This window comes from Trichoderma evansii (assembly GCF_050947405.1).
Source record: "Trichoderma evansii strain SZMC 28006 chromosome Unknown GGI43scaffold_11, whole genome shotgun sequence".
Taxonomy (NCBI): Eukaryota; Fungi; Ascomycota; class Sordariomycetes; order Hypocreales; family Hypocreaceae; genus Trichoderma; species Trichoderma evansii.
This window is the reverse complement of record NW_028145195.1, coordinates 880,900-904,032: the sequence shown is the minus strand read 5'-3', so window position 1 is coordinate 904,032 and position 23,133 is coordinate 880,900. Positions and strand designations below refer to the sequence as shown.

At 49.0% G+C, this 23,133-nt stretch overlaps 7 protein-coding genes and 1 non-coding gene across 8 annotated transcripts; 3 read left to right on the top strand and 5 right to left on the bottom strand.

Annotated features, from left to right (window-relative positions):
- Window positions 1-319: 319 nt before the first annotated feature.
- Window positions 320-399, top strand: GGI43DRAFT_t125. Its single transcript has one exon. It is a non-coding gene; the product is annotated as a tRNA-Gly (tRNA).
- Window positions 400-961: 562 nt separating this feature from the next.
- On the bottom strand, window positions 962-2,961 carry GGI43DRAFT_384364 (tRNA(adenine34) deaminase; the record flags this gene model as incomplete). The annotated part of the gene is made up of 3 exons (XM_083203512.1): window positions 962-1,167; window positions 1,263-1,965; window positions 2,023-2,961. The coding sequence occupies 3 exons, from the start codon at window positions 2,959-2,961 to the stop codon at window positions 962-964; spliced, it is 1,848 nt and encodes a 615-aa protein (XP_083060297.1).
- Window positions 2,962-4,594: 1,633 nt separating this feature from the next.
- GGI43DRAFT_406661 (Zn(II)2Cys6 transcription factor domain-containing protein) lies at window positions 4,595-8,387 on the bottom strand. Its single transcript, XM_083206154.1, has 6 exons — window positions 6,337-8,387; window positions 6,204-6,266; window positions 6,087-6,146; window positions 5,962-6,024; window positions 5,835-5,891; window positions 4,595-5,774 (listed from the first exon to the last, which is right to left on the bottom strand). Exons 1-6 carry the CDS (start codon window positions 7,888-7,890, stop codon window positions 4,875-4,877), a joined length of 2,697 nt encoding a protein of 898 aa, XP_083060296.1. The 5' UTR covers window positions 7,891-8,387; the 3' UTR covers window positions 4,595-4,874.
- Window positions 8,388-10,198: 1,811 nt separating this feature from the next.
- On the bottom strand, window positions 10,199-12,359 carry GGI43DRAFT_406657 (DNA helicase ZGRF1-like domain-containing protein). The gene has a single exon (XM_083206153.1). The coding sequence runs from the start codon at window positions 11,884-11,886 to the stop codon at window positions 10,498-10,500; it is 1,389 nt and encodes a 462-aa protein (XP_083060295.1). The 5' UTR covers window positions 11,887-12,359; the 3' UTR covers window positions 10,199-10,497.
- A 1,080-nt stretch (window positions 12,360-13,439) lies between these two features.
- On the bottom strand, window positions 13,440-15,160 carry GGI43DRAFT_384361 (uncharacterized protein; the record flags this gene model as incomplete). The annotated part of the gene is made up of 3 exons (XM_083203511.1): window positions 13,440-13,905; window positions 13,965-14,109; window positions 14,800-15,160. The coding sequence occupies 3 exons, from the start codon at window positions 15,158-15,160 to the stop codon at window positions 13,440-13,442; spliced, it is 972 nt and encodes a 323-aa protein (XP_083060294.1).
- Window positions 15,161-16,668: 1,508 nt separating this feature from the next.
- GGI43DRAFT_61923 (uncharacterized protein) lies at window positions 16,669-17,871 on the top strand. The gene is made up of 3 exons (XM_083210081.1): window positions 16,669-17,085; window positions 17,149-17,330; window positions 17,391-17,871. The coding sequence occupies exons 1-3, from the start codon at window positions 16,901-16,903 to the stop codon at window positions 17,576-17,578; spliced, it is 555 nt and encodes a 184-aa protein (XP_083060293.1). The 5' UTR covers window positions 16,669-16,900; the 3' UTR covers window positions 17,579-17,871.
- Window positions 17,872-20,310: 2,439 nt separating this feature from the next.
- GGI43DRAFT_61439 (uncharacterized protein) lies at window positions 20,311-20,665 on the top strand. Its single transcript, XM_083210079.1, has one exon. It carries the CDS (start codon window positions 20,371-20,373, stop codon window positions 20,593-20,595), a length of 225 nt encoding a protein of 74 aa, XP_083060292.1. The 5' UTR covers window positions 20,311-20,370; the 3' UTR covers window positions 20,596-20,665.
- Window positions 20,491-21,852, bottom strand: GGI43DRAFT_61616 (uncharacterized protein). The gene is made up of 3 exons (XM_083210080.1): window positions 21,349-21,852; window positions 21,036-21,185; window positions 20,491-20,908 (listed from the first exon to the last, which is right to left on the bottom strand). The coding sequence occupies exons 1-3, from the start codon at window positions 21,493-21,495 to the stop codon at window positions 20,735-20,737; spliced, it is 471 nt and encodes a 156-aa protein (XP_083060291.1). The 5' UTR covers window positions 21,496-21,852; the 3' UTR covers window positions 20,491-20,734.
- Window positions 21,853-23,133: the final 1,281 nt, after the last annotated feature.

Here is a 23,133-nt window from a genome sequence, read left to right as displayed (position 1 = left end):
TTCGTACCGCACCACTGTGCCTGAAGCTAAGGCTGCCAGCTAACGATTCAAGCGTCTCCAGCTGAGGCGCCGTGGAGATTTGACCAAGTCCGGCGCCGTCATTAGCGCGTTGCGGCTGAACAAGAATCGGTTCATTGTATGGGGGAAAAAGCATTATACTAGGTGTTGAGTCGAAACGGTAGCGAAAAAGAAATATGTTATGGCGAAATGTTGAATGTGTGTCATAGTTGCAATACTCCTATGCAGCGTCGAGTACGAAAACACAATCTTTCTATCAAAGGTTCTTGATTTGAACATCATCAGCAGATATCAATCAAAAGCGTAATTGGTTTAGTGGTAAAATTCTCCGTTGCCATCCGCAACGTCGGGGAGCCCTGGGTTCGATTCCCAGATTACGCATTGAGATATCTTTTTGAATTTTTGAGCACCATTGCAGATGAGTTCTACTCCATTGTCAGTCAATACAACAACTGTCATGATGACCATCTTTTTTGTTATTTTCTACGTTATGCTCTACTGTGGCACTCAAATCAGTCCATCTAAATTGTCTTTTTTATTTCTACGTAGAATGCGAGGCTAGATGAAGTGTGCAGTGCTGCCCATGAACCCATGTTTCCCGCATAAAACCCGATCTGCGCAAAATTCGACCAAAGACGATAAAAGAAACAACAGATGAACTGTGAAAATAATCGCACTATATGCCATAGCCATCTTAGTAGCCGGCCTTGGTATCGATCCCAACCGTGTCCCTATGCGGCTTTTCCTGCCGTCAAAGTATCATAAAACGCCAATGTGTCCGAGCCCTTTTCTGTTTCGCGCGTGAAAGCAAATGCAACTGAATTGCAGATTAAAAACAGCAGATTAAAACCATTGCCAATATAAGGCAAACATGGGCGTCGGAATGCTTCGATGATGGTACCAAAAAAAGAAAAATGCGTACGAGGCCGATTCAACTAAAGACTTAGGCGGCTTCCTCGTCCTTGAGGGAGGATTGGACCTTGTCCACATCCATGGCATCGGCAGAGCCATTTTCAGCAGGGTCAGTGGCATTTTTAGCCTCACCCTCACCCTCACCCTCGCCGCCAGAGGAGGTTGTACCAGTAGTATCTTGCTCCATCATAGCAGCCAAACGCGCAGCTCGGCCTTCCTTCTTTCGCGGGACAGGGGCTGGAAGAAATATGTCAGTCAACGTTGCCTGTATGATGAAGGAATTACCTAGAGGGAGTGAAGGCTGAGAGCATAAAAGAAAAAAAAGAACATACCTCGGCCATTCTCCTGCACGTAAAAACGTCGGAGAAGTCCAACAGCCTCGTCACGACTCCAGCCACCTTCAATCTCAAAGCCTGGCTCGACATTACTGCCGTGACCACCGCCAAGAGGGTAAGAGACTCCCAGACTGCCGCCTCCGTCAGGGAACAGGTAGCGCTTAGGCTCAGGGTGGACGCGAGTAGTGCTTCCAGGTGGAAGACCATTGGCGTGGATATTGAAGACTCCACCGCATCCGCCGAATTTGTCGTTAACGGCACCGAAATAGACCTTCTTGATGCGAAGCTGACGAAGAAGCGAAGCACACATGACGCACGGCTCAACGGTGACATAGAGAATGCTCTTCTGCATGATGTCGGTAGGAACGTGCTCGAGAGAGGTCGTCTTTTGGCCATAAGGATAGAGGTGGCCCTTGCTGCCATCCTCGTTGCCTTCATCAGGGCTACGCCATTCCTGCGAGAAAGCCGCGTCGTTTTCCTTGCCCTCTGGCGCCTTGGGGGGCACTTTGGGCTTGAGGCAAGTGGTGCGTGGGCCATCTTTGGGGGGGACAGAGAACAGGGCAGAAATGGCCATGAACTCGGCATGGCGAGTTCCATTGCGAGTGACGTTGGTTGCGTTCATGCCTCTGGCGATAATCTCGCCTTCGTGGACAATGACGCAGCCGACAGGAGTCTCGTTGGTCACAAGCGCAAGTCGAGCCTATGAGAGTTAGCAGCTGTGTGAAAGAGGGAGGAGAAAGTACAAGACAAGACTCACCATATCCAAAGCTTCCTTCATAAACTTTTGGTGCTCAGCACGTTCAGCGAGCACGGCCGGGTCGACAGTGCTCAGGTCGGTGATGACCTCGGCATCAATCTCCTCGGATGGGGTTTCAAGCTTCTTGTCGACTACGGCAGGGGCAGCGGGGGTGACGGCGATGCCGGTCAACTTGCGAGAGAGCTCATCGATCTGGTTGCCACGAGGCTTCTGGTTCTCCTTTGCCTGGTCCTTTTCGCCAGTAGGGGCAGCGACCGTGGTGCTGGTCATCTTTTCGGCAACGTCATCAACAGCAGCGACGGCGTCGATCTGGTTAGCACGAGGCTGCTGGTTCTCCTTTTGCTTGTCCTTGTCAGCGACGGCGACTGCAGCAGACGTGGTGGCTGTGGTGTCGGCGACTTTCTCAACCACGGCGTCGACCTGCTGAGTCTCTTTGGGCTTCTCCTGGTCAACATCCATCTGGTCGCCAGCATTCTGCTCGTTAGCGGCACGCTTCTCTTTACCGCCGCGCTTCTGCTTGCCAGCGCGCTTCTCCTTGGCCTTGTTCTCGCCAGCGGCAGAGGAGGCGCCAGAGGCAGGGCCAGATTGCGAGGCCATGTTGCCGTTTCCTTCACTAAGGGTGGAAGAGTCGTTGAACTCGTCAGTCTCAAAGTCGTCGTCGTCGCCAAAGTGGCTGTAGTTGAGGCTCTTATCCGAATCAATGTGCAGCGTTGGAAGTTCGACCTTAGCGAGCGACGCGGCGTAGTCGGAGCTTGGCGTGTTTGGCGGCACGGAGGGGACATTTAATCCGTCAGTTTCAGAAGCGTCAGAGAAAGACTCTTCAGGTCCAGGTTCAATGCGAGGCTGCCTGGCGCGGCGAAAAGGAAACAGCCGGCGGAGCGCCTGTCTGGCACCTGCCAGGCGCAGTAACTGGCCGCCCTCGGATGCAGCACGAGGCATAGTGAATGAATGGTGGTGAATTGGCTGTTAAGCTGGCGTTTGCTGAAGAGAGAATTTTCCCCTCTTTTGAATTAATGAAAAAATAAATCTCTTCTTTTCTTTTGATTTAGAAAAGAAGAAGAGATATTTGGAACAAAGAACACAATTGTAACTGTTGTGCTGAAGAGATGGGCGGTGGCTTTGCCTTGAGGAGGCTAAAGGAGGGCTCCTTCCTTAATTCTCACAACGCCTCACAACTAGACCGCTTGTTCGCCTAGAAAGAAGAAAGAACAGTTGATTACGCGGTGAATAGCGTCAAAGGCGTATATCTATGACGATAGAATTTGCCAGGTAGCCGGAATGTGTGCAAGATGAAATGGGGTAGATCTGAGATGAATGAAAGTGTTAGAAAGGCTGCATTATTTCACTTTTTGCGCAGGGTAGGCGGGAGATTGAGAATAGATAGTTCTCCTCACCAGTATAACTTTCAAAAGGATCTCGTCCTAGGCAGATGTTCTTTAGCTTTTGAAAAGAGTGGTGATGAACTGCGAAATAAGATAAATCAAATCTAATCGAGTTAGCCAAATCGGAGATGGCGAGGATACATCAGCTTACCGTAAATGCTCTTGCTCGCTTCAGTCGTAGCCGCAGCCTATTTTCTATCTCCTCTTGACCGCTCGAAAGAGAGTTGGCAAAAGATGGACTAGAAGGAAGTGGAAAAGACTTCAAGATGACTTCTCATGCAGGTCTGAAATTTCAAGCAGAGACAGGAGCAGAAGGGCAACAAAAACTCCCTGTTCTGGCTCCTCAAGGTCAAAAGGAAGGATTTCTGACTCCTCTTCGATAACGGGAAGGTTTGGTGTCTGGGCGAGCTTCATCACCCTGTAGATGGATGGGAAAATGCAGAAGCACCTGTTGTGTTGGTTAGTCAAGATGCCTTTATCAAAAGTTAAGAGAAGAAGAAGAAGAAGAAGAAGAAGAAGAGGAAGAAGAGAGAATGAGAGACAGAATAGGGTAATAGAAAGGACTCGTATCCCACCTTGATACTCGCTCCAGATAGGTTAGGGTTATCCAGTGCTTCTCGTATTCTCCGTGGCTGATTTATCCTTGCACAGAGAAATTCAAGATGCAAGTTCGAAGAGCCTTTCAAATCCGACTGCTGATGCAAAATACACTTTAACGGATTTTTAAGAGAAAAAAACCGCAAAGATATATCTCGAGCGGCAATCAAGATGGCTTCGAACTCGAATGAATTTGAAAAGAAGAGAAACCTGTGGGGGAGCAGGGTTGAAAGGATGGGTTAAAGTAACGGCTGGCTCGCAGTGAGGTGATGAAGTTTTGGGGCCAAGCTTTTTTTGGCGTTTGATTTTCTGCCAGACCCTGTCACTGATCAAGCGCTAGCGCCTATCGGACGCGATGACTAAGCAGCAACTCTATTGTACGCCACTCTAGTCAGGAACCCAGTACAGGGCGGTCTACGTGCTGTAAGACGACGTGCTGTGAATCAGCGATACTGAACTTGGGATAAAAAGTGCTAGATACTGTCTCTGGCAGTATAACAATGGCAAAGAATCACAGCCATTGTAAATTACAGTGCACATAAAATGGCAAGTTCAACAATATTCAAATTATCACGATCAGGAGAAAATAAAAATTATTAAAAAAATTCCAGGTCTTGTCGGACCCGGTATTGTATTCTTCGTGACTATGCCAAATAGCAAGTCTGCTTCTTTGCACGCTATATTCTATAAAACACCATATCGGTGAAAGAAAATCAAAATCCTGCTCCAATGTTGTATGACACCACTTGCCACACACATTCCACGCAAAGGGGGTATCGTTAGCCAAACTGGCTTATAGAAAATATGCGTGGATCTAGACCTAAAAGCATGCATCTCTCGCGAAACATTCGCTGCAATATGCAACAATCGTTTCTATCCTATCAAAGGGGCAACGCTGCGTCGCGAAGCCATGCCCCTAGTCAGGAGAGAAGAAGAAGAGAAGAAGTTGGAGGTAAAGCGGCGAAAATCTCGTCGTAGTACTGAAGGTTGGGATCTTGAACTTGACGTTGTCGATGGCACCGTTCCAGCAGGCTTCTGCCCGCTTGCGGCAACCGCAAAACGTTGGAAGCATGCTCCCATGGCAGTGACCACAGAGGCCAAGCAAAATTCTGCGGAAGATCCCGTGAGGCCGGCAAACATCGTTGCAGCCAGTATGCCGATCAGTATCACTGAAGCGGCCTGCGCAAGAGCCTGAACACCGATCCACCTGTTGAAGCTTCTCCTCATACCAAAATCGGTACTGTTCACAGTACTGTTGTCGCTTGCAGCAGAACGCTTGGGCGACGTTGTCTGGAGGAGAAGCAGCGAGGTTGGTTGAATTCCGTCCTCGGCCATAGGTGCTGCTTGTTGCTGGTGGCTCTCGGTCTCGCCGTTCTGCAAAGCAGTTTGGCTATCTCTATTACCATATGCTCCTGTACCAGGTAGGCGTGGCCATTCTTGAATGGTGGCAAACGATACTTGTGAGCCCTCCGCCCTGGCATCTTCGCCGGCAGTCGCATTCGCGACTGAACCAAGCAGTTGAGCATCGGACGTAGTGCCATACGATAATTGTAAGCCGCCGGGCGAGACCTCGGGGTTTATGCCATTGTTTGCAATATATTCGGTACGGGCCTTCAAGAGTAATCGTGTTAGCTGGGATGTGAGGCAATTCACAGGTGCAGCAGCAGGGCGTACCATCGATGATGACTCTACCGAGCCCGTCGAGTACTGGACTGAATAGTGCGCGGCGGTCGCCAGCGTAGAGGGCGAGGCGGTTTGGTCGCTCGTTGTTTCCTGTTTCTTCATGTCAGTTGACAAGAGGGCGGCGAAGAGCATGGCTGCGTCTGGACATACTGTTCGGAAGACGGTTTGTTCGCCAAACAACCTAGCTGAATCACCAACTGGTGTTTCCTTTTTTCAAAAGTTAGTCGCGGGTCTTGCAAGCTAGCTAAGGGGAATGGATTCTGTAGCGGGGACGTACACTTCGGAGTCTGCCACGTTCGGTTGGCGAATGGCCATATGATTGTAATTCATCTTGAGGTTCCTTTTTTCTAAAGTTAGTCGCATTGCGCAAGCTAGCAGAATGAAAAGGGGGAGAACACGTACGCCGCCGAACTGCAGTGCAGTGCTTGTCGCTTGGCTCGTAGTAATTTCGGCTGATGTATCCTTTTTTCGAAAGTTAGTTGCGGCTCTGCATTCTAGCTGGTGGTTGTAGGAACGTACCCTTCCGGCAATTGCAATGGCAATTGATCCAGGTCGAGAAGTATCTAGTTGGGCAAGTGGTCCCTTCCGAGGAAATTAGTCGACGTCCAACTGGAAATAAAAGAAAGCAAAGGGCAAGAATTAAAAGACGTACGTTGTTCGCAATTGCGCTGTTCGCAATTACTTCTGTACCACCTGCGGATGTTGCCGTAACAAGTACCGAGCCACCCGGCGAGTACGCTATGCGAACATCACCCACCCATCCTGCGGGTCGTGTTATACTTATGCCGGCTCGCGAGTCTTGTGCCCGAGAGTCACTTGGGCTGGAACCCGGATCATACCACGGCAGGCTCGTGTTGGCAGCCGCGACTAAGTCAGTCTCTTCCAATGGAGAGACCAGCTCGCTTAAGCCGCTACCGCCAGTTGCAAAGCCATGGCCCTCAGCATCGAAGCCGTCGCCAAATGAATCAGATTCTGATGCAGAAGGCTGGGTCGGGCTTAGAGTGCGCGAAGACGAAATCGAAAGCATGCGGTCATCCTCAGAGAAGCTTGATGAGGGCGAGAATAGGCTGAAGTCGGTGTAGTTGTTGAGGCCAGTGTGATTGTCTTGCAGGAATGGTAACTCTGGTGATGTCGATTCGGATGACATTCCCTCGCGTTCCTCGAGGCCAAATGAGGCCTGCAGATCTTGCTGCGACGCAGGCGTAAAGGCCTTGGGAGGCGAAGCAGAAGAAGAGGAAGCGGAAGACTGGGAGGAAAGGTAGCCTTCGGGATCAAGGAAGAAGTCATAATTCTCATCGGCGACGTCCACGGGGTATTGGATAAATTCTTCCCATGACTCGCATGTCTGATCAATGGACTCGAAGCTGTCCAAGCCAGCAAATGTAAAGGTAGGATCGATGCCAAACATAGACATTGGTATGTCTGGATTGTCGTGTTGCCCTCTGGATAAAGCCACTGCAGAAGTTGATTTCTGTGGTGGTGCTCCTGCAACTGCCGCCACTGCTGCCGCCGCCACTGTGCGTGCCTTCTTTGCTTGTTTTACGGCAGACTGAGACTGGGTCTGAGCGGCTGATCGCTTCTTGTGGCTGGGGTCGCATCGTATCTTCTTTCTCTTGCAGCTATCACAAGCCTTGATGATGCGCATCAGGTGTGCGTGATCACGCTGCTCCTTTGTCTTTGATCCTCGAGAAGCAGAATCTGTGACATCTTGACCGTCCTTTGTCATGATTTTCATGCCAGGGAGGTGCGAAAGATCAGGAGTAGAGTACTGAGAGGCCTTGCGGCTCTTGGAACTGGAAGATCGAGAAGACACTGCGGGAGATGCGGATGCTTGACTCCAATCCCATGTTGAGTTGACGGGAGATGTGTTGCTGAAGGAAGATGTGGAGATGGCTGGTGAGGCAGCGACAGGACTACTTGAGTAGACGGGGTAGAACTTGAATGTCTGGCCCGTAAGCTGTGTGTGCTCCAAAAAGTCGAGCGAGATGGTTGCCCGCTTTTCCTTGAGAGCAGCAGGTCCAGGAATGTAGGCGTTGATCATGTCATCGAGTTCCTGCGAGCCGAGGGCAGGGAAGAACTGAAGCTGAGCGCCGAGTTGAGGCTGATAGACTGAGAAGCCCTGGGGGAGGGGGGCGACAGAGCGGTATTGAGCCATTGCAGAAGATTGTTTGAATGACGAATTAGAGAAATTATGGAGAGAGGTCATAAAAGAGACTAAGGAGGACGTCGTAAGGATCGCTTTGGTGCTCTACCGCGAAAGTCGGACGTTGTTGATGTTTGGCCAGCCATTTGGAGTGTAAGCTCACGGATACGCTGCAGATTCTGCTTAGGTACTTACTAAATTTGACGGCCAGTTTTGAGAGAGTGTGTTTGATTGATTAAATTTCAATTCGTTCTTTTTTTTTTTTTTTTTTATATTCGAACGAATGAGTGAGAGGAGGTGAGATGTGAGATTGATTGATTGAGGCTAAAATTGAGTTCGCAGCAGCGCCAAGGGTGCGAAGAGAGAGGAGAGGGGGGTCCCGGCGCGCTGGAGTCTTTGGTGAAAGCAGGAAAATCAGACAAAGCCAATCTATGCTTCAGACTCTTTGATTGTTCTGGCAGCCTAAGGCTATACGAAGATAGCAAAGTGCTAGACAGTTCGTGAGAGAGAGAGAAGTAAAGGAAGAGATGAGAAAACGAGCTCCTCAGGCGTCGCCGGCCGGGAGTCATGACGGTATTTCAGTGAAGCCAGCAGCGCCCTGGGCCTTTCCTCAGCCCTTGCGGGATAGTCGCAATCCTGACTCTTTCGGCGTGCTGGAACAGGCCTAGCGTAAGGCGCCTTTGGGGGCTCAGCAGGCCAATCAAGCACTGCCATGAGGACGGGGGTTCCATAGATGGTGGTCATGATTGGCCCAATCTCCCCACCTGATGCACCGTCGAAGATGGAGCTTCGGCGAGAGCTTAGCAGCAGTGATTGGCCAATGGCGTGGCCTGGAACGATGCGGGTGACTCAACCTGGGGGCATTGAAAAAGTTCCCTTTTTCGGGAAAAAATTGGACTTGTGGCGGAGACGTTTCAGTCCTTCAGAAGCCTAGGAACACGCAGAGACTATGGAGGTGCCCGAGTAGAGCACTATCACTAATACTAGGCTCACAGGCAAATGGGTCGCGGACATCGACGATGGCTTGGGGGAATGAATCCACGGGGCACACAAACTTTTATATTTTCTCACCCGCTACGAGCCGTCTCTGCGCCTCAATCTCGTCTGTGACGGCCTCCGGTGAGCACAGTCACAGGTACCCCAGACTCCACGATGCAGAAAATTTAAGAGTCATTTTAGTGTCGGTGCAAGTGGGCGGTGCTGGCAATGCTAAGTGGTAGTGTCTGGATAAATACTCCGTACTGCTATCGAGATTCGCGACGCTCATGCAGCCAGACAAGGGACTGGCCCCAAGTGCAGGCCAACCAATTGCTGAGGCGAAGTGGCTTTCGAGATCTGGTAGGCGAGCAGATAAAGTTGACTTGGCTCCCGCTCGTCTGCAATCCTGCTTGCTTGGTTTACTCGTTGTTTTGGGGCGCTTTGTGACATTTGCTCTCAGCTTCCGGTTGTTGGGCAAGCACATCTTAGGTGCACCCATTACACGCATGTAATACTAATTGGATTAGATGTAGTATAATCCTTCTAAGTCTTGGCCTCGGCGGTACTACTACATGCCTCGTGACAACAACAAGGATCGGATGCACTGTAGAATCCTGTTCCATATGACACTGGTTGTAGGGTAACACTTAGGGCATTTCACTACTCACCAACCAGCTAGGTCTTTGGGATTGAGCGAATCTCATCATTGTTTCTAAAATGTATTCAAAGTGAGATGAATAATTCAGTATTGATTCATTACTCTTGATATTTTCATTTCAACTTGAGAATTCAATTGACTGCTTTGAAACTCAAGTCACGTTGCATTGCTTTATAAAGCACATAGAATTCATTCATAGCACCCCACTTTGACAGCGGCATGTCAAAGTGAGAGCGGTATATATTCGTCTATATCCTATTTCAGCTTAGGGCTGAGTCTTATTTACTCTCTCCATCAACCAGTACCGAAATTAGAGATTCAAAGGGACCAGCCTCGTCTCGAGACCTCTCAAACGTCTGAATGAGAAAGAATCCCTATCCAACTGACTTGCAGTAGCGACCCATCAAATCATCCCGGCACGCGGCTGAGGCTAATCAAACATGGCCCGAGGGTCCGATTTTTTCTTTCGGCGAGCTCGAGATGGCTTAGATCGCCCCACCAAAGACTAAAAAACCCGGCATGCACTAGCAACTGGCGGCGCATTACCTACTTAGGCATGCAACGTTTATCAAGAGTGCGTACTTGATACGAAATACGATAAGCATGACAGCAGGTCCCGCGGACCCCGGAAATAGAGAAGAGTCGAGTGAGGAGATTGGAAGAGGAAGTGAAGAATACAATAAAATATTATTCACATAGATATATGTATATATAATTGAACAAAAAAGAGAGCGAGGAAGAGATGATAGGTGGCATAATAGTGAGACAAAAATAAAATAAAATTAGAATAAGTGAAGCAAAGTGAGATAAAAAGTGGGATACAGTAAGTACAAATGAAGCGAGTATAATCTAAATGATATTTTATATAGCTCTTATCCATTATGATACATATTTTATAAAATGTATCATTTGATTTCGTGAAATATTTTTCTCGCACTTGTAAAACACCAATCTCACGCCTCGTAAAGTACCTCATAGAATGTCTCACGCAGGCGTGGGGGGTAGTATTGGGCCATTTATATCATTAAAAAAAACTATCTACGTATCGGCCGGCCCCTTCCCAGCAGATCTTCTGCATGCTTACTCCATGCTCCCATATTTTTGGGAGGCACTAGATGGATTGCAGCAGTGGCGGCACCTCTCACATTCCTAGAAGGTGGTGGAGGGATCGCAGTAGTAGAGGCACCTCCCATATTCCTAGAAGGTGGTGGAGGAATTGTGGCAGCAGAGGCACTTCGGGCTCCCATATTCCTAGGAGGCGTTAGGGGGATTACAGTAGCAGGCTCCTCTTCTGGTTCCTCTTCTAGTGCCTCTTCTAGTGCCTCTTCTGGTGCCTCTTCTGGTGCAATCTCTACTGGCGCTGCAATCTCTCTATTCCTCTTCGCCGGAGCCCTTGCAGCCCGCCTCTCCTCAACCTCCCTCACACGCTTACCCAAGACCTGGGAAAGGTCCTGCTCCTTTGTCCCTGTGCACTCCATAACTTGTAGACATGCCATGGGTCGATCCAGCTTGATCTCGAGGCCCTCCTGGAAATCATTTACATCTCCCTGCCAGTGTCCCTCGCCAACATAGACCCCATTTTCATCATATACCATGAATTTCTGATTAAACGTATGAAATCTCAGGGTACCATCTTGCCATCTCTTTTGCTTGCGGCGGAGATCGTGGCTGTAAAGGCATATAAACTCATGGATAGGAGCAGTTGCAGGCGCATCCGTCGCCGTAACAGGCGTAGCTATTGTTGTTTCGGGTATGTTTGTCGCCGTATCAGGCGTATGCCCCAATGCAGTGCTTTTTGTCAAAGGACGAAATGGAGCACGTCGAGGCGTTGCTGTAACGGCTGGTCTGCTTGCTTTCACCGCTGGCGGGGGGGCTGGAGGAGGGGTCAAATTGACCTGTACTCCAACACTTCTGTATGAGTGAGGTATAGGCCACTGAGTAGTTTGAGTAGCTGATGTGGATGATGAATAAGGTGGTGCAGCGCTTCTAACTGAGCGAAACGCAGGCTGAGGAGCTTGGGCCGTGGATATAGAAGACAGGCTAGGCTGTGAGACGGTCCTAGGTTGGCGAAAGGCAGGCTGAGCAGCTTGAGCTGATGGTATAGAAGATAGTTCAGGCTGGGCAACACTTCTCGCAGGGCGAAAGGTAGGCTGGACAGCTTGAGCAGTCGGTATAGAAGATAGGCTGGGTTGTGCAACGCTTTTACCTGGGCGATTGGTGGGGTGAGCAGCTTGAGCACTTGATATAGAAATCAAGCCAGGCCGTTTGTTGCGTCTGACTGGACGAAACGCAGGTTGTGAAGTGGCTTGGGCATTCGCTTGTTCATCACCTCTAGTGGGCGGAGAGGTAGGTTGTTGAGGTTCTGGAGACGAAGAAATCTCAAGGCGATCAGCCGGGCCAGCGTTTTTTCTCGGGCGATACATTGCGTGGTATGTGACGTGAAATGCTGGGTTCTATTGAAGTGAAAAGATTGGAGGGAGGAAGACCAGAGTAAGAAGCTGGAGATAAATCCGTCGACCGAAATAGATAGTGAGGTAGATACAGCTGCTGAGAGAAATGCGGATGCAGAGACGAAGAACTCGAAGAATGCATAGAGGCAGCTGAGAAGGAAAACCAAGGCGAATGGGCGAGAAGTGATGTTATGAAGAGATGAGAACCTGTTTGATTTTATTCTCTCGAAAAGCGGCCGCAACTCTTCGGAAAGAAGCTGGGGAAAGCTATCGTCATTGATAGCGAGACATGAGCGGGACAGTATTGTAGCGAGACGCGATTTGGTGATGCAGTGGCGCTAGAAGCGATATGGTGGAGGATGAAGACGCGACGCGTGATCACGTGATCTCCGTTGATTGATTTTTTTGCGCCAGAGTTTGGAAAGCCAGAACACCGCTTATACGCCTTGCCTGTGATGAAAAAGACAAGAAGAGAAAAATTCTTAGGAAATAAAGTGAGACATAATTATTTTCAATATTTTGAAGGAGTCTTAAATCTCTTTTTCTCATGTATGTATACCTATCATGGCAATTTGCTGAAAATAGACATACTGGAGTAAGTGGCTGAAATACAGATGCTGTAATACAGTGGACTGCTCTCTGTAATAGCGTGCCATGAAAAAAAAAAAAAAGTCTCTTGTAGGCTACGTCTTCGCAGCCAGCTAAACTTGCAGCTACATAGCAAAAACACCAATATTTCATCCAAATTTATACATAGAAATAATTATGCAAGTTGTATTTCCCCACGTAAATTATATACTTACATTACATTTCTATTGTATTATGCAAATTCCCGCCATAGACGCAGCGCAATATACGTTAAAATTAAGTATTTTGTATGCTACTGTAGGCATTTTATGAGGCGCTTCGCGAGTCTTAGTTTGATGATTTGAAATACTACTTGCCGCATCTACTGCTCCAGGCAAATTCGCATTCATTGAAAAATTTAGCATGATAGATATACGATATACTTGCTTGAAAAGAAAACTGTGTTACATTCATAACATTTTGAAAAAAAATTATGTTAAAAGAAGCACTTTTCAGCAACTTGTGTAAAGTCCGTAAAATCGCTCTGAAATGTCATCCGCTCATCTAGCTTTTTTTGCAACCCAAGTGTATTCAATATACATTGATTAGATCATGTTATGGTTAAACAAGGAGCATTACAATCCTGATTAGAAGAAAAGAAAGAAATTCTTTAAATGTATTTATTTCATCAGTCAGCTACTTCATCAGCGGGTTCCATCCCGAGTAAGCTGTGTGTATATGTAGGTAATCGTTTCGTTTCCCATATCCAATTCCAAATGCCAAATTCCAAACACTCCCCGCAATGCTAATGGCTCTATCCAAAAATTATCCCGAAAAAAATAGTCCAAAAAAGTCCAAAAAATCTATGTCTGTAATTGCCATGCCCTATCCTGGCGCATATGAATCCAATGACAAACTTTAGTCGCTTCAGCCAGCCTCAAAATGTTTTTAGAATGCCGCTACTCCGCCGACTCCAGCTGAAAAGGTGGGATGGATTCGGTGGTAGCTGTAAGCCTGGGGACGATGACGGGAGTCCGAGGCCGTGGTCGACGCTTGTGAGGCTTGGAAGCCGTAGATTTGCTACCAGACGGCTTGCTGCTGCCCGCTGTAGGCATAGCTGGCACGGCAATACCTTTCTTCAGGGCCTGGCGCCTTTCATAGACCTGGGGGTAATATTTCCCCATCGACGCAGAGATAAAAGGCTCGCTGTCTTCATCGTCGCTTAGGAAGCCGTATGAATCGTCCTGTGTGGAGCTGGACAGCTCATATTGAGACTTGGGCTTGGGCATATCCACATCCGCATCCGCGCCCGTATCCACATCCTCGGGCGAAGGAACAGAGATGTCTTGGCTCTTCATTTCGTAGTAGAATGGATGACTGTGTCGCACACGAGTTTTGGGATCCTCGTGAAAGGGGAAATAGCCACTACGATTAACAACACGTTAGGGCTGATAAGGAGATTATAATGATCCTATGATACTCACCCTTGCCTTTCGCCTCTAGCAGATAGGGCTTCTGGTATCGTGATGGCAGAGGCAACGCTATTTTGCCTCGATCTTGGGATGGCAATAGGGCGGCTCCCGGTAGACGCAGAAGAGCTGGATCCAGCGCCAGTATCTACATCAACATCTATTGGCGAAGCTGTCAGAAAAAGAAAAGAAGGTGAAGAGGAAGAAGAATGGTTTAAATAGCGGTAGGGTTTGATAAAAGCGGAGAGGGGTAAATAATAATTCTGATAGGAGAAAATAAAAGGGAGATCGACACTGGTAGAACCCCCCAAGAAACTATTCACATGAATTTATAGGCGAGCAAAAGAAGATCCGATATAACAACGGGAATAGTGGCAGCTAGAAAGTCCACATAAAGCCGGGCTGGCATGGTCGCGTGCTGGTGGAAACCGCCTAGTTGGAGCCGCCGCCTCATGCAAGATGATGGACTTTCTCCGGGTACCCCGCGATGGTTCTCCTGTGGTTCCTGTGGGGATTTTTGACAGACGGGCCTAAGCGCCAACTATGGTATAGATTTTTGTGGATTGACCTGTCGTCATTTTTGTTTCTCAGTGCTGGGTCGCTTCCGGATATAACCAGCCGAGACATGACTAGAGGAAGGGGGAAATAAAAATCCCCGAATAGTCCGTGGTATGGCAACACAGTGAAAAAAGATTGAGAGTAAATCACGAAAACAATTGGACGAAAAAGAAGTGTGAAGAATTGGTCAAGAAGAGATGAATGACGAAACGATTCGCAGAAAGTGGAAATCAGGAACAGAGAGAAAGACTAAAAGAGATGGGGCAAAACAGTTTGTCATGTCTTCACTTACTCGTAGATTGCCGCCGCTTGACTTTGTGCTTGCTCTCGTCATTGTCGGAGCCCGAGGCCCTCTCAAGAGGGTCCCTCTCGTCATAAGGCTCGTCAGACCAGTCGTCGTCAATGTCGCGATAGGAAGTCCTCGTCCTCGGGGCCCGATGGTCAGATGACCGGTGACCAAACCTGTCCGAGTCGTTTCGGTACCATTGAGCGCCAAAGGTGACCGACGCAGACATTTCAGAGAGGTTGGATAAGATGGACACTGAACGGTTCATGCTACGCCGCGGCGTCTGGTAGCTGGGTCTATGGGACCGGGGAGTTCTGTCTCTGGGGCCGTCGCCCTCGTCGGAGCTCCAGTTGTCCAAGCTTCCCATTCAGACGGCGGATGGCGTGGAGAAGAAAAAGACAAGAAGAGAGAGCGAGCCCCAAGTCAGTTTGCGCAGGTTTTGTCTCTTGTCGCTAGAGAGAAGGCAAGACACGGATCAAGCCCCCGTAAGCTGCGACTTTTTGTTGTGTCGCCAGAGAAGAGAAGTCGTTTGATATATACTCTTTGCGGGGTTAAGCCCGGCAATTGTAAAATATGACTGAAGAAATAGAGTTGTCGGAGGAAATGAAGTCAAAGATGAGAGGACGGATGAGCAATTGACCCGATAGAAGAAATGTCAAGGGGTCAAAAGGGACAGGCAGCCAGGAAAAATGGTTGGCTGTGAGCTGCGGTTAAAAATGACGGTAAGAAACAGCTTTAGTAAGATAAGAATACAGAATGCCGAATGCTAGGTGATGAGTGGCGAAGGAAATGATGAGCAAGCGAAAGGACAGTAAAAGAAGGGAAGAGAGATTCGAGGTTTCGGGATGCAGCGGGCGTCTCGTATGTTTTGAATTGAGGGACGAGAGAAAAGTCCTAGGCAAGGTAAGGATGCCGGGATGAGAAATGCTGAGCAAAGGCAGCAAGCTTCTTGTTGTTGCACCAGCGCGGAACAGGTCCTGAGATCCCGGGGGGGAGGGGATAAATAGGTCTAAGAAGATGGGAGAGCCAGACAAAAAAGAGGTACGGTAAAAAAGTAGGTAGTATCAGGAACCCAGGGAGAATGAGCCCACTGGGTAGGGTACAAGAGCAAATAGGGTGCGATGCTTGCAATTCGACCTGACGCCTCCTTGGGAGTAAAGTAGCACACTTGTACTCCGTACTACTTTACGACAAAGAGAGAGGAGAAGGGGGAGAGGAGGGAATATGAGTGAGAAAAGAGAGAGGACAGCCAGCAGTACGACAGACAGCCACCGCACCGTACTCGGACACTCACACACGCCTCTGCTGGCCGTCCACGAATTCAAATTCCCAGCAGCACACAGTACAGGCCGAACAAGGGGGGGAGGGGCCTTGCTGTTGTGAAACGTACAGAATGGCTCCCCTCAAGGTGCCATTTGCTGGGTGAGCCAAAAAAGGGCCACTAAACGTTTGCCAGTTGAGTTGCGCGCGGTGGAGCTCTCGCGGTGGCTACTTGCAGCTTTCGTTTTGGCTTTTCGGGTCCTGGGGCCGAGAGAGAGCAGATGGGAGCGAATGGGCCTATCGCTGGAGCGGGAAAAGAGGGTATTTGGCTTTTGGGCTCTGGCGGTTTGGGCTTCTTTTTTTTCTGGTTCGTTCTTTGCCATGAGCTCGCTATTCTAAGTGGGCAGATGGGAAAAGCAGCTGCGTGGGCGTGAGTTTGCGAGTGCGGTGCGGTGTAGGTGGCCAACACTACATGTACTTTCGTTTCCTGGTCCCCAAGGTGGAAAAAGGTGGCACAAGGTACAGATGAACTCCCAAGGTGTACCGATGGACGGCTAATGTTATGGTATCATTTTTTGATGCATCAAATCCCGTTATTTGCTAACCGTTGCGGGCGGCCAGCGTTGGATCGCCAAGCCGGCCTCCCGGGTTGAGTCTCATTTGCATCCTTGCTTGTACTGTATAGCAGCTTATTTCTACGGAGGCTGTTCTCTTCTTGTGTTTCAATTGACGTCTTCCCGTATCTACAGAGTAGTACTTGCCAAGCACCCGTTTGTCCACCGCCTCTGATGGACGTGGCGGGCTCTGCGGATGGCCTCCTCGTCATTGGCTGACCAGGGGGGCTCTGATGTCGACATGGAGATGGATTCCTTCCGAAAAAACGACAAGAAAAAAAGCCATTGGCTGCACTTTGATTTTATTTTTATTTTCAGAGGCGCCTCTCTCCTCACCGAGAGGATGCCCGGTCTCAACAAAAGTGACGGTGCTGCTGCTGATCGACAATCCTGCGGCATCTGCGTTGGTTTTGTACAGGTACGAATGAGAGACGACGGAAACTTTGGGACCCTTGGGCTAAGCGAGCTGACGACGGCCCAGGGATGGAGGTCCCCTAATTCTGCAGCATGTACTGCATTCTTGTGGACGCAGAACAGTGGTACCTTGTGCCGGCAAGGCCAAGGAGACTTTCCGAGCGCGATCCAAGAAAAGTCAATCTGACTCTGGGTGCCGAACTGTCACGGACGAAGCGGCCTGTTCTCCTGAGCGATTGCAAAGTTTAGGTACCTAGATGGAACTCAAAAAGTGACAAGCGGCATACCTTGATGCTAATTCATGCAACGGGGATTGCCCCTGTACAGGTACATGCGTGAGAGCGTGTCTCCTCGTACCATCCTGGTGCCTGTCCTCGCAGCCTTATCGCAGGCCAAGCGGCCGAGGATGCTACCTCCCTGCGATGATGTACAGGAAGCTACTTCAAACGAGCCGTAGTACAATGGCACTCAAGATCAACGGCACCTCAAAAAATTGATATATCAATGGCTGAAAGTTGACAAAAAACGGAAAGATGTGCTACTGTACGCTGTCTGTATGGAGCAAGGAAGGGAGCACCAACTTTGAATTCCAGGGTGGAGTTTGTGATGCGAGAATGGTACAGGAGATGGAGCAGATGAGGCCACTTCTCTCCCGTTTCTTTTTTCGTGACTACAGCGCCGTACCTTGCCTTTTCGCCTGTGCCTCTTCCATCTCGGTACATTGTTTTCGTTTGATTAGATTTTTGATCACGATGTGCAAACCCACTCACTTGTGGTTGAGTACGAGTACGAAGTACATTCAGCTTACACCGCGAATGGCTGCGTCCGTCTCTTCCCCCACTGCGTATATTACATGATAACAGCAAACGAGTGGCTCGCTTTTCTTGCCTCAGCTTGTTGAACACGTCTGTTCTCATCCACTTTTCTTTCCCCTTTGCAATTGGGTTTCCTCAATCTAGACACACGCGGAAGGCGACCGATTCCCATTCTCTCCACACTTTTGCAAGTCGAGAACTGAAATTTCAACACCAGAGCCCCATCTCATGGCTCGGTTACTGGTGGCGACAATTGCTGCTTAACGGCATGATGTCCCGTTATTACTTGAAATTTAATGCAAAAAAATCACGGGTGTACAGAGTGGTACAACACATGCAGGCCGTACCCAGTGCAAGGCCGCAAGCCACTGGGCGGCGAGTCGTGATGCTGCCAAGCCGAGGACAACGCAAAAGGTTCCCAGCCCGAGGTTTGGGGAATTCGCCTTTGCTCTCCTTATCGCGTATTCAAATATTGACTACTCCGTATCTATTTTGAAATTCCTATAGCTCAGATCAAATTGAGGGGTCTGGATAGATCAGCTGTCTCATGAGACACAACACGCACAGTTTGCATGTACATACGAGTAAAGATGGGATGGGCGAGACATTGAGGCACACTCAAAAAGAGATGGGCACTAAATGATCGGCTCCATGTCTCAAACTCACATCCTCTTCTTCTTCTTCTTTTCCTCTTCTATATTTTTGTGCATAATTAGCTAGCTTGCTTTGCTGGTGGTTGTGCCCATCTTTTGCCATCTTCTACTACCCAACACACGCCGCTCCTCGTTACACAGCACGAAAATGTACTGTCGCTACCCCGTACTACTGACCTAATTGTTATTGTCTCTCCTCATGGGTGGTGTGACAAAAGAGACCAGATGCACACCCATCACACAAGTCCGCTGACTCGGAAGTACGAGTACAAAGTGCGCCATCATGTTACGGGGGGGGCTTTTTTGCTCTTACTAGCCTAAACGTGCGTGCGGCCGGTGAGCGAGCTTTTGCATCATGCCATGCTATGGCTGTTTGGACTGCTCTCTTCGACACATATGCCCCTGATCAAAGACTCATCGGTCTCTACAAATTCCCCGCTGACATGGAGGATCGGGGGGCTTTTACAACTTCCATGCAAGCCCCTAAGACCTTGTTGCAGCTTGTTTTACGCCACAGCAGGCTAGCTGGACATACATACACAGAGCATAGAACACAAAATGCTAGTATCTAGGCTCCGCTCTGCTGGGACGGCAAGCGAACATTTGCTCGCTTCTTAGTCTCTGTAAACGCCAGCTAACAAAAAAAGACAAGAAGCCGTCTGGTGTTTGTGTCCTGGAAATATATCTCCGTGGTAGGTCGAATGCTAGCAGCTGCACCGGTGACGCCCACCACGTCACCCCACATGAAGGAAGCGTCAGTGTTATGCCGGGATGTGGGGATTTATCAGTTCTCGATTCGTTCAACAGCGAGCAAGTAGGTATTCGTTTTCCACCATTAGTTTTGGCTTTGTTTGCTTTTATCAGACAGATAATTGAGAGTAGCAAATCAACGAGTGCATGATGGAGAAACAACCCGAACAAATCGGGTAGCACCAAAAAAAGACGAGAAAAAATATGAGATAGGAAAAATAATGAGGCGACGACGTTGGGCAGCTTTTGACGTCACATTGGCCTCAATTTTTTTTTCTCAATACCCTGGATTTATTTCTTTGGTCATATTCTTTGTCTCTTTTTTCCCTTCCGATAAAACCGCAGTAGCGCGTTGCCTCTCTGCCGATCAGTGGCTAGCTATCAGTCCAAAGGGGGGATAAGCCCCAAGCCCGTGTGGAACATCTTCTCCGAAAGGGAGACGCCTCTGTCTCTTACTCGTGTATTCTATCATAATTGGATTCGTAAGCGCTGTCATGCTTCACTTTTCTCCTTTTTTCGACAAAGCCTCTCTACTACACTAGGTTACAAATTATATTCTGCTGCTAGTAGTCGGCGGCAACCACATGCAATGTTAATCTGAGGCATATGGTCGGGCACCACTTTGGGTGCAACGCCATCACCGGATCTCGTGCTGCCTCAGCGGTCGAGTCAGAGCGCTGCTTTGGTCCCCTCCGCCGTCTGGGGAAATCCCGGAGATGGGTCTCTCGGCAACCTTGTCCGTGAGACTAGAGCTGCTGAGCCAAAGAGAGCTGAAGTTTGGCGTTGTATCTTGCCTGTTTGACTCTTGGCGGCATATCGTGTGTCCACGTTGCCATCCCGTCGCGCGTATTCTGACGATGATGGATGATAGATGATAAATACTTGCACGCTACTGGGACTGATACTTTTCTCCACACCAACCAACCGCAGTATGGGAGGAAGGGACATGCTACTAGTGGTAGCATTTGTAGCGTGTCATGAAAGCACGCTATGGAGACACTCGTGAGATGTTGCCAAAGGCCCCAAGCTGAGAAAACAGGTTGATTATTCTATGAACGAAGTAACAAGCCTATGTATGAGGCCTTTGCTTCTTTCCATCCGTCCATCCATGTTACATCTACTCTCATATGGGGTCCAAGTCCCTCGTGTGAATCTCCTTTGTCTCATATCCATGTCCTTTCCCCACGTCCTACTACTTTCCCAAACGAACCAGAGGGGGTATCATATCATTATGTAGTAATTATTTTTCTCCTTTCTTCCCTTGTCCATTTTACCCGCATCATCTTCAACATATAACAGATATCCCGTCGAAAAGTCGCTAAAATTGCCGCAGATGGACGCCCCTCATGCCGTTTGCGGGTAAGATTGGGCATGATAGGTATAGGTGTGCCCATCACCTGCCTCGCTTAACAGCATTTTGGCGCGCAAAGGGTCTCTAGACTTTGGCGCGGCCAGTAAACATGGAACGAGTGTTGCGATGCTTCCACCAGTAGGCGAGAGTGGCAACGGTTGCGATCAGCCAGAGCAGTGCGCTGGTGAGATCGACCCAGACGGCGTGCTTCATGCGCTCAATGTTGCCGTTGCCATGGGCATTCTCGTCAATGTACAGCTGTGCGAGTTGACATGTCAGTATTGCGGAAACGACAGTAGCACAGCAGTCTTTTGTCTTTGCCTCTTTCCTCCCCTTGGGTATGCTTCTGTGCAACACATAGGAGGCTAAACAGAATAAGACGTACCTTGCCAAAGACACCGAAGAGGGTAATCCACAGGACAAAGAGGATTGCATCCCACGAGGCAACAAAGATGCTGCCAGCCTCAATGATGAAGGGAATAAAGTAGATGGCGCATGTAGCTGCCGACAAAGCGCCGACTACGACGGCATAGACCTGTGATGAAGACGAGAATCAGCTTGGTTTCTTTTTATTGCCCCTTTTTGGATTCTTTCTCGGTGGTGATCCTTTGATGCAATTGCATGCAGACACAGCGTGCTTCATGCATTGCTCCTCCATCAAATTACTCATTTGTGTGACGCCATAGACATTTTCTTACCCATTTGGAGCTGGTATAGTCGTCAAACTTCTTGGCCCGCTGCAGGTCGGTGCCGTACAGGCCGCAGACGGTGATTGCAAGCGCAAAGCAGACAAAGTGAAGCGCCGTAAATGCGAAATAGGTAATGGAGAGGCTGGAACGAGTCATGTCGCCGGCTTATTATTGTGATTATTCCGCTCGGCGACTTGCGTTTTTGGGTTATAAACTGAAAATCGAGGCTTGAATCCTTCGATAGGCGATAAATGAAAGCAGGGCGAGGTGTGAGCTTAGACCAACTGAGTGTCTTTTTTCTTTCCCTCCTTTTCACAAGAAACAAAGTCTGGGCAAAGTTTTAGATGATGCAACAATGTATCAATCAATAGTTCCCTTGCAGCCTCGAATTTTCAGGAGGGAGTGTGCGCAGAGAGATCCAGAAAGTCGGGAGGAGCGTCTTCTTTCAGCCTCAGTCAATCACAGAGTGAGTGCGTGTGTCAGTGAGTAAATGAGAGAAGGAAAAGACAAGAGAGTGTGACGAGGGAGAGCTGCAGCGGATAGTCGCAGCTCTCCCTGGTTCTCTTTAGCTTCTGCAGCATCGCGATGCAACTTGCACTTCCAGTTTGGTTGATGATGTACTTTGTGCATGACGTCAAGTGAAACAAAACAAACAAAAAATCAAGGTACCAAGCAGCGGCCCGTCCTGGAATGCGGGATTTGGCAGCCAAACATGTGACTGTGGAGAATGCTGGCCCTCAACGGCTCCTTTAGAAACTGGGAACTGCCCAGTCTTGCTAGTACTGCATTGTTGCCAGGTCCTATTTTCTAGTTAAACCAAACGACACTATTGACTTTGCGATCTGCCTTGTCTGTCCTTTATTTGCCTGAACTAGGACTTTGCAAGGGCACAGTTAAAGGTAAGGCTACCGCTCACCATACAAAAGTAAGCGCTGCTGCTTATAGGCCCAGCGGCCACCTCCGACAGCTCCACTTTGGTCTCGCTCAGGTATCCAGAGCCGGGGCTATTTCTGCTTGGGAATATGGAGCAGCAGCTGCTGCCTTGGTGTGGCCTGGTGGCCTGCCTGGGAGTCTGAGGCTCTGAGGCTCTTACTTGAGTTTTGGCTGCGTTTGGAAGAGCTGAGGCCATGGCCTGGGGCACTGCCATTCTCGTCTCGCCTGGCGCTCGTGACTGGAGGTTTTGGGAGTTGGTTTTGTTGCCTGTGGTTTTCAGCAGTAAGGTCAGATACACAGCCCCCAGCTGTCTTGACTCCCAATTGCCTTGAATCTTGAAACTTTACAATGAGACTCAATTTCGCTACCTTTTCTCGACGCTAACATGGAGCCCATCTTTACAGGGATCCCATTTTGATACTTTTTTTTCCTCTTACGCAACTATTGTCTTTCTCACGGCCAAAGACGCCTATTGTGGGATCATGTTACGAAAAGCATCATCATCATCACCCCCGTGTCACAAAGTCCAAAAAACGCAAGTGTCCGTGCGCAATGAGTCTTGCTCGGCTGCCTGCCGACGGTCGTTCTTGTTCTTCCTTTTGCGTTCCTAACAACTTGACTGGCTGGATGGCTGAAATTAGGAGGATTCTTTGAGATGTTTTTTGGACCGGTTCCAGGGCGGGGCGCTGCACCGACTTCTCGGGTGTGTGATGGTGTATTGGAAGGTGTGAGGCGAGAGGCGTAAGAGGTGAGGCCTCGCTGAGAAGCAAGCCATGATTCAACCGCCGATATTGACTGCTACGTGCTATTACTGCTAGTAGTGTTAGTGCAGCAGAAGCGTTCGGTCTGCTGACAGGCTAC

Bases quoted from the DNA above. Each gene is read 5' to 3' on its own strand.
- GGI43DRAFT_406661 (XM_083206154.1), bottom strand. From the start codon at position 7,890: ATGACCTCTCTCCATAATTTCTCTAATTCGTCATTCAAACAATCTTCT. The intron at 6,147-6,203 runs GTACGTTCCTAC...TTTCGAAAAAAG, and splicing joins CCATTGCAATTGCCGGAAGG to GATACATCAGCCGAAATTAC. The intron at 5,892-5,961 runs GTACGTCCCCGC...TTTTGAAAAAAG, and splicing joins AACGTGGCAGACTCCGAAGT to GAAACACCAGTTGGTGATTC.
- GGI43DRAFT_406657 (XM_083206153.1), bottom strand. From the start codon at position 11,886: ATGTATCGCCCGAGAAAAAACGCTGGCCCGGCTGATCGCCTTGAGATT.
- GGI43DRAFT_61923 (XM_083210081.1), top strand. From the start codon at position 16,901: ATGTCGACATGGAGATGGATTCCTTCCGAAAAAACGACAAGAAAAAAA. The intron at 17,086-17,148 runs GTACGAATGAGA...ACGACGGCCCAG, and splicing joins TCTGCGTTGGTTTTGTACAG to GGATGGAGGTCCCCTAATTC. The intron at 17,331-17,390 runs GTACCTAGATGG...ATTCATGCAACG, and splicing joins TGAGCGATTGCAAAGTTTAG to GGGATTGCCCCTGTACAGGT.
- GGI43DRAFT_61439 (XM_083210079.1), top strand. From the start codon at position 20,371: ATGTATGAGGCCTTTGCTTCTTTCCATCCGTCCATCCATGTTACATCT.
- GGI43DRAFT_61616 (XM_083210080.1), bottom strand. From the start codon at position 21,495: ATGACTCGTTCCAGCCTCTCCATTACCTATTTCGCATTTACGGCGCTT. The intron at 21,186-21,348 runs GTAAGAAAATGT...TCTTCATCACAG, and splicing joins ACTATACCAGCTCCAAATGG to GTCTATGCCGTCGTAGTCGG. The intron at 20,909-21,035 runs GTACGTCTTATT...CAACTCGCACAG, and splicing joins TCTTCGGTGTCTTTGGCAAG to CTGTACATTGACGAGAATGC.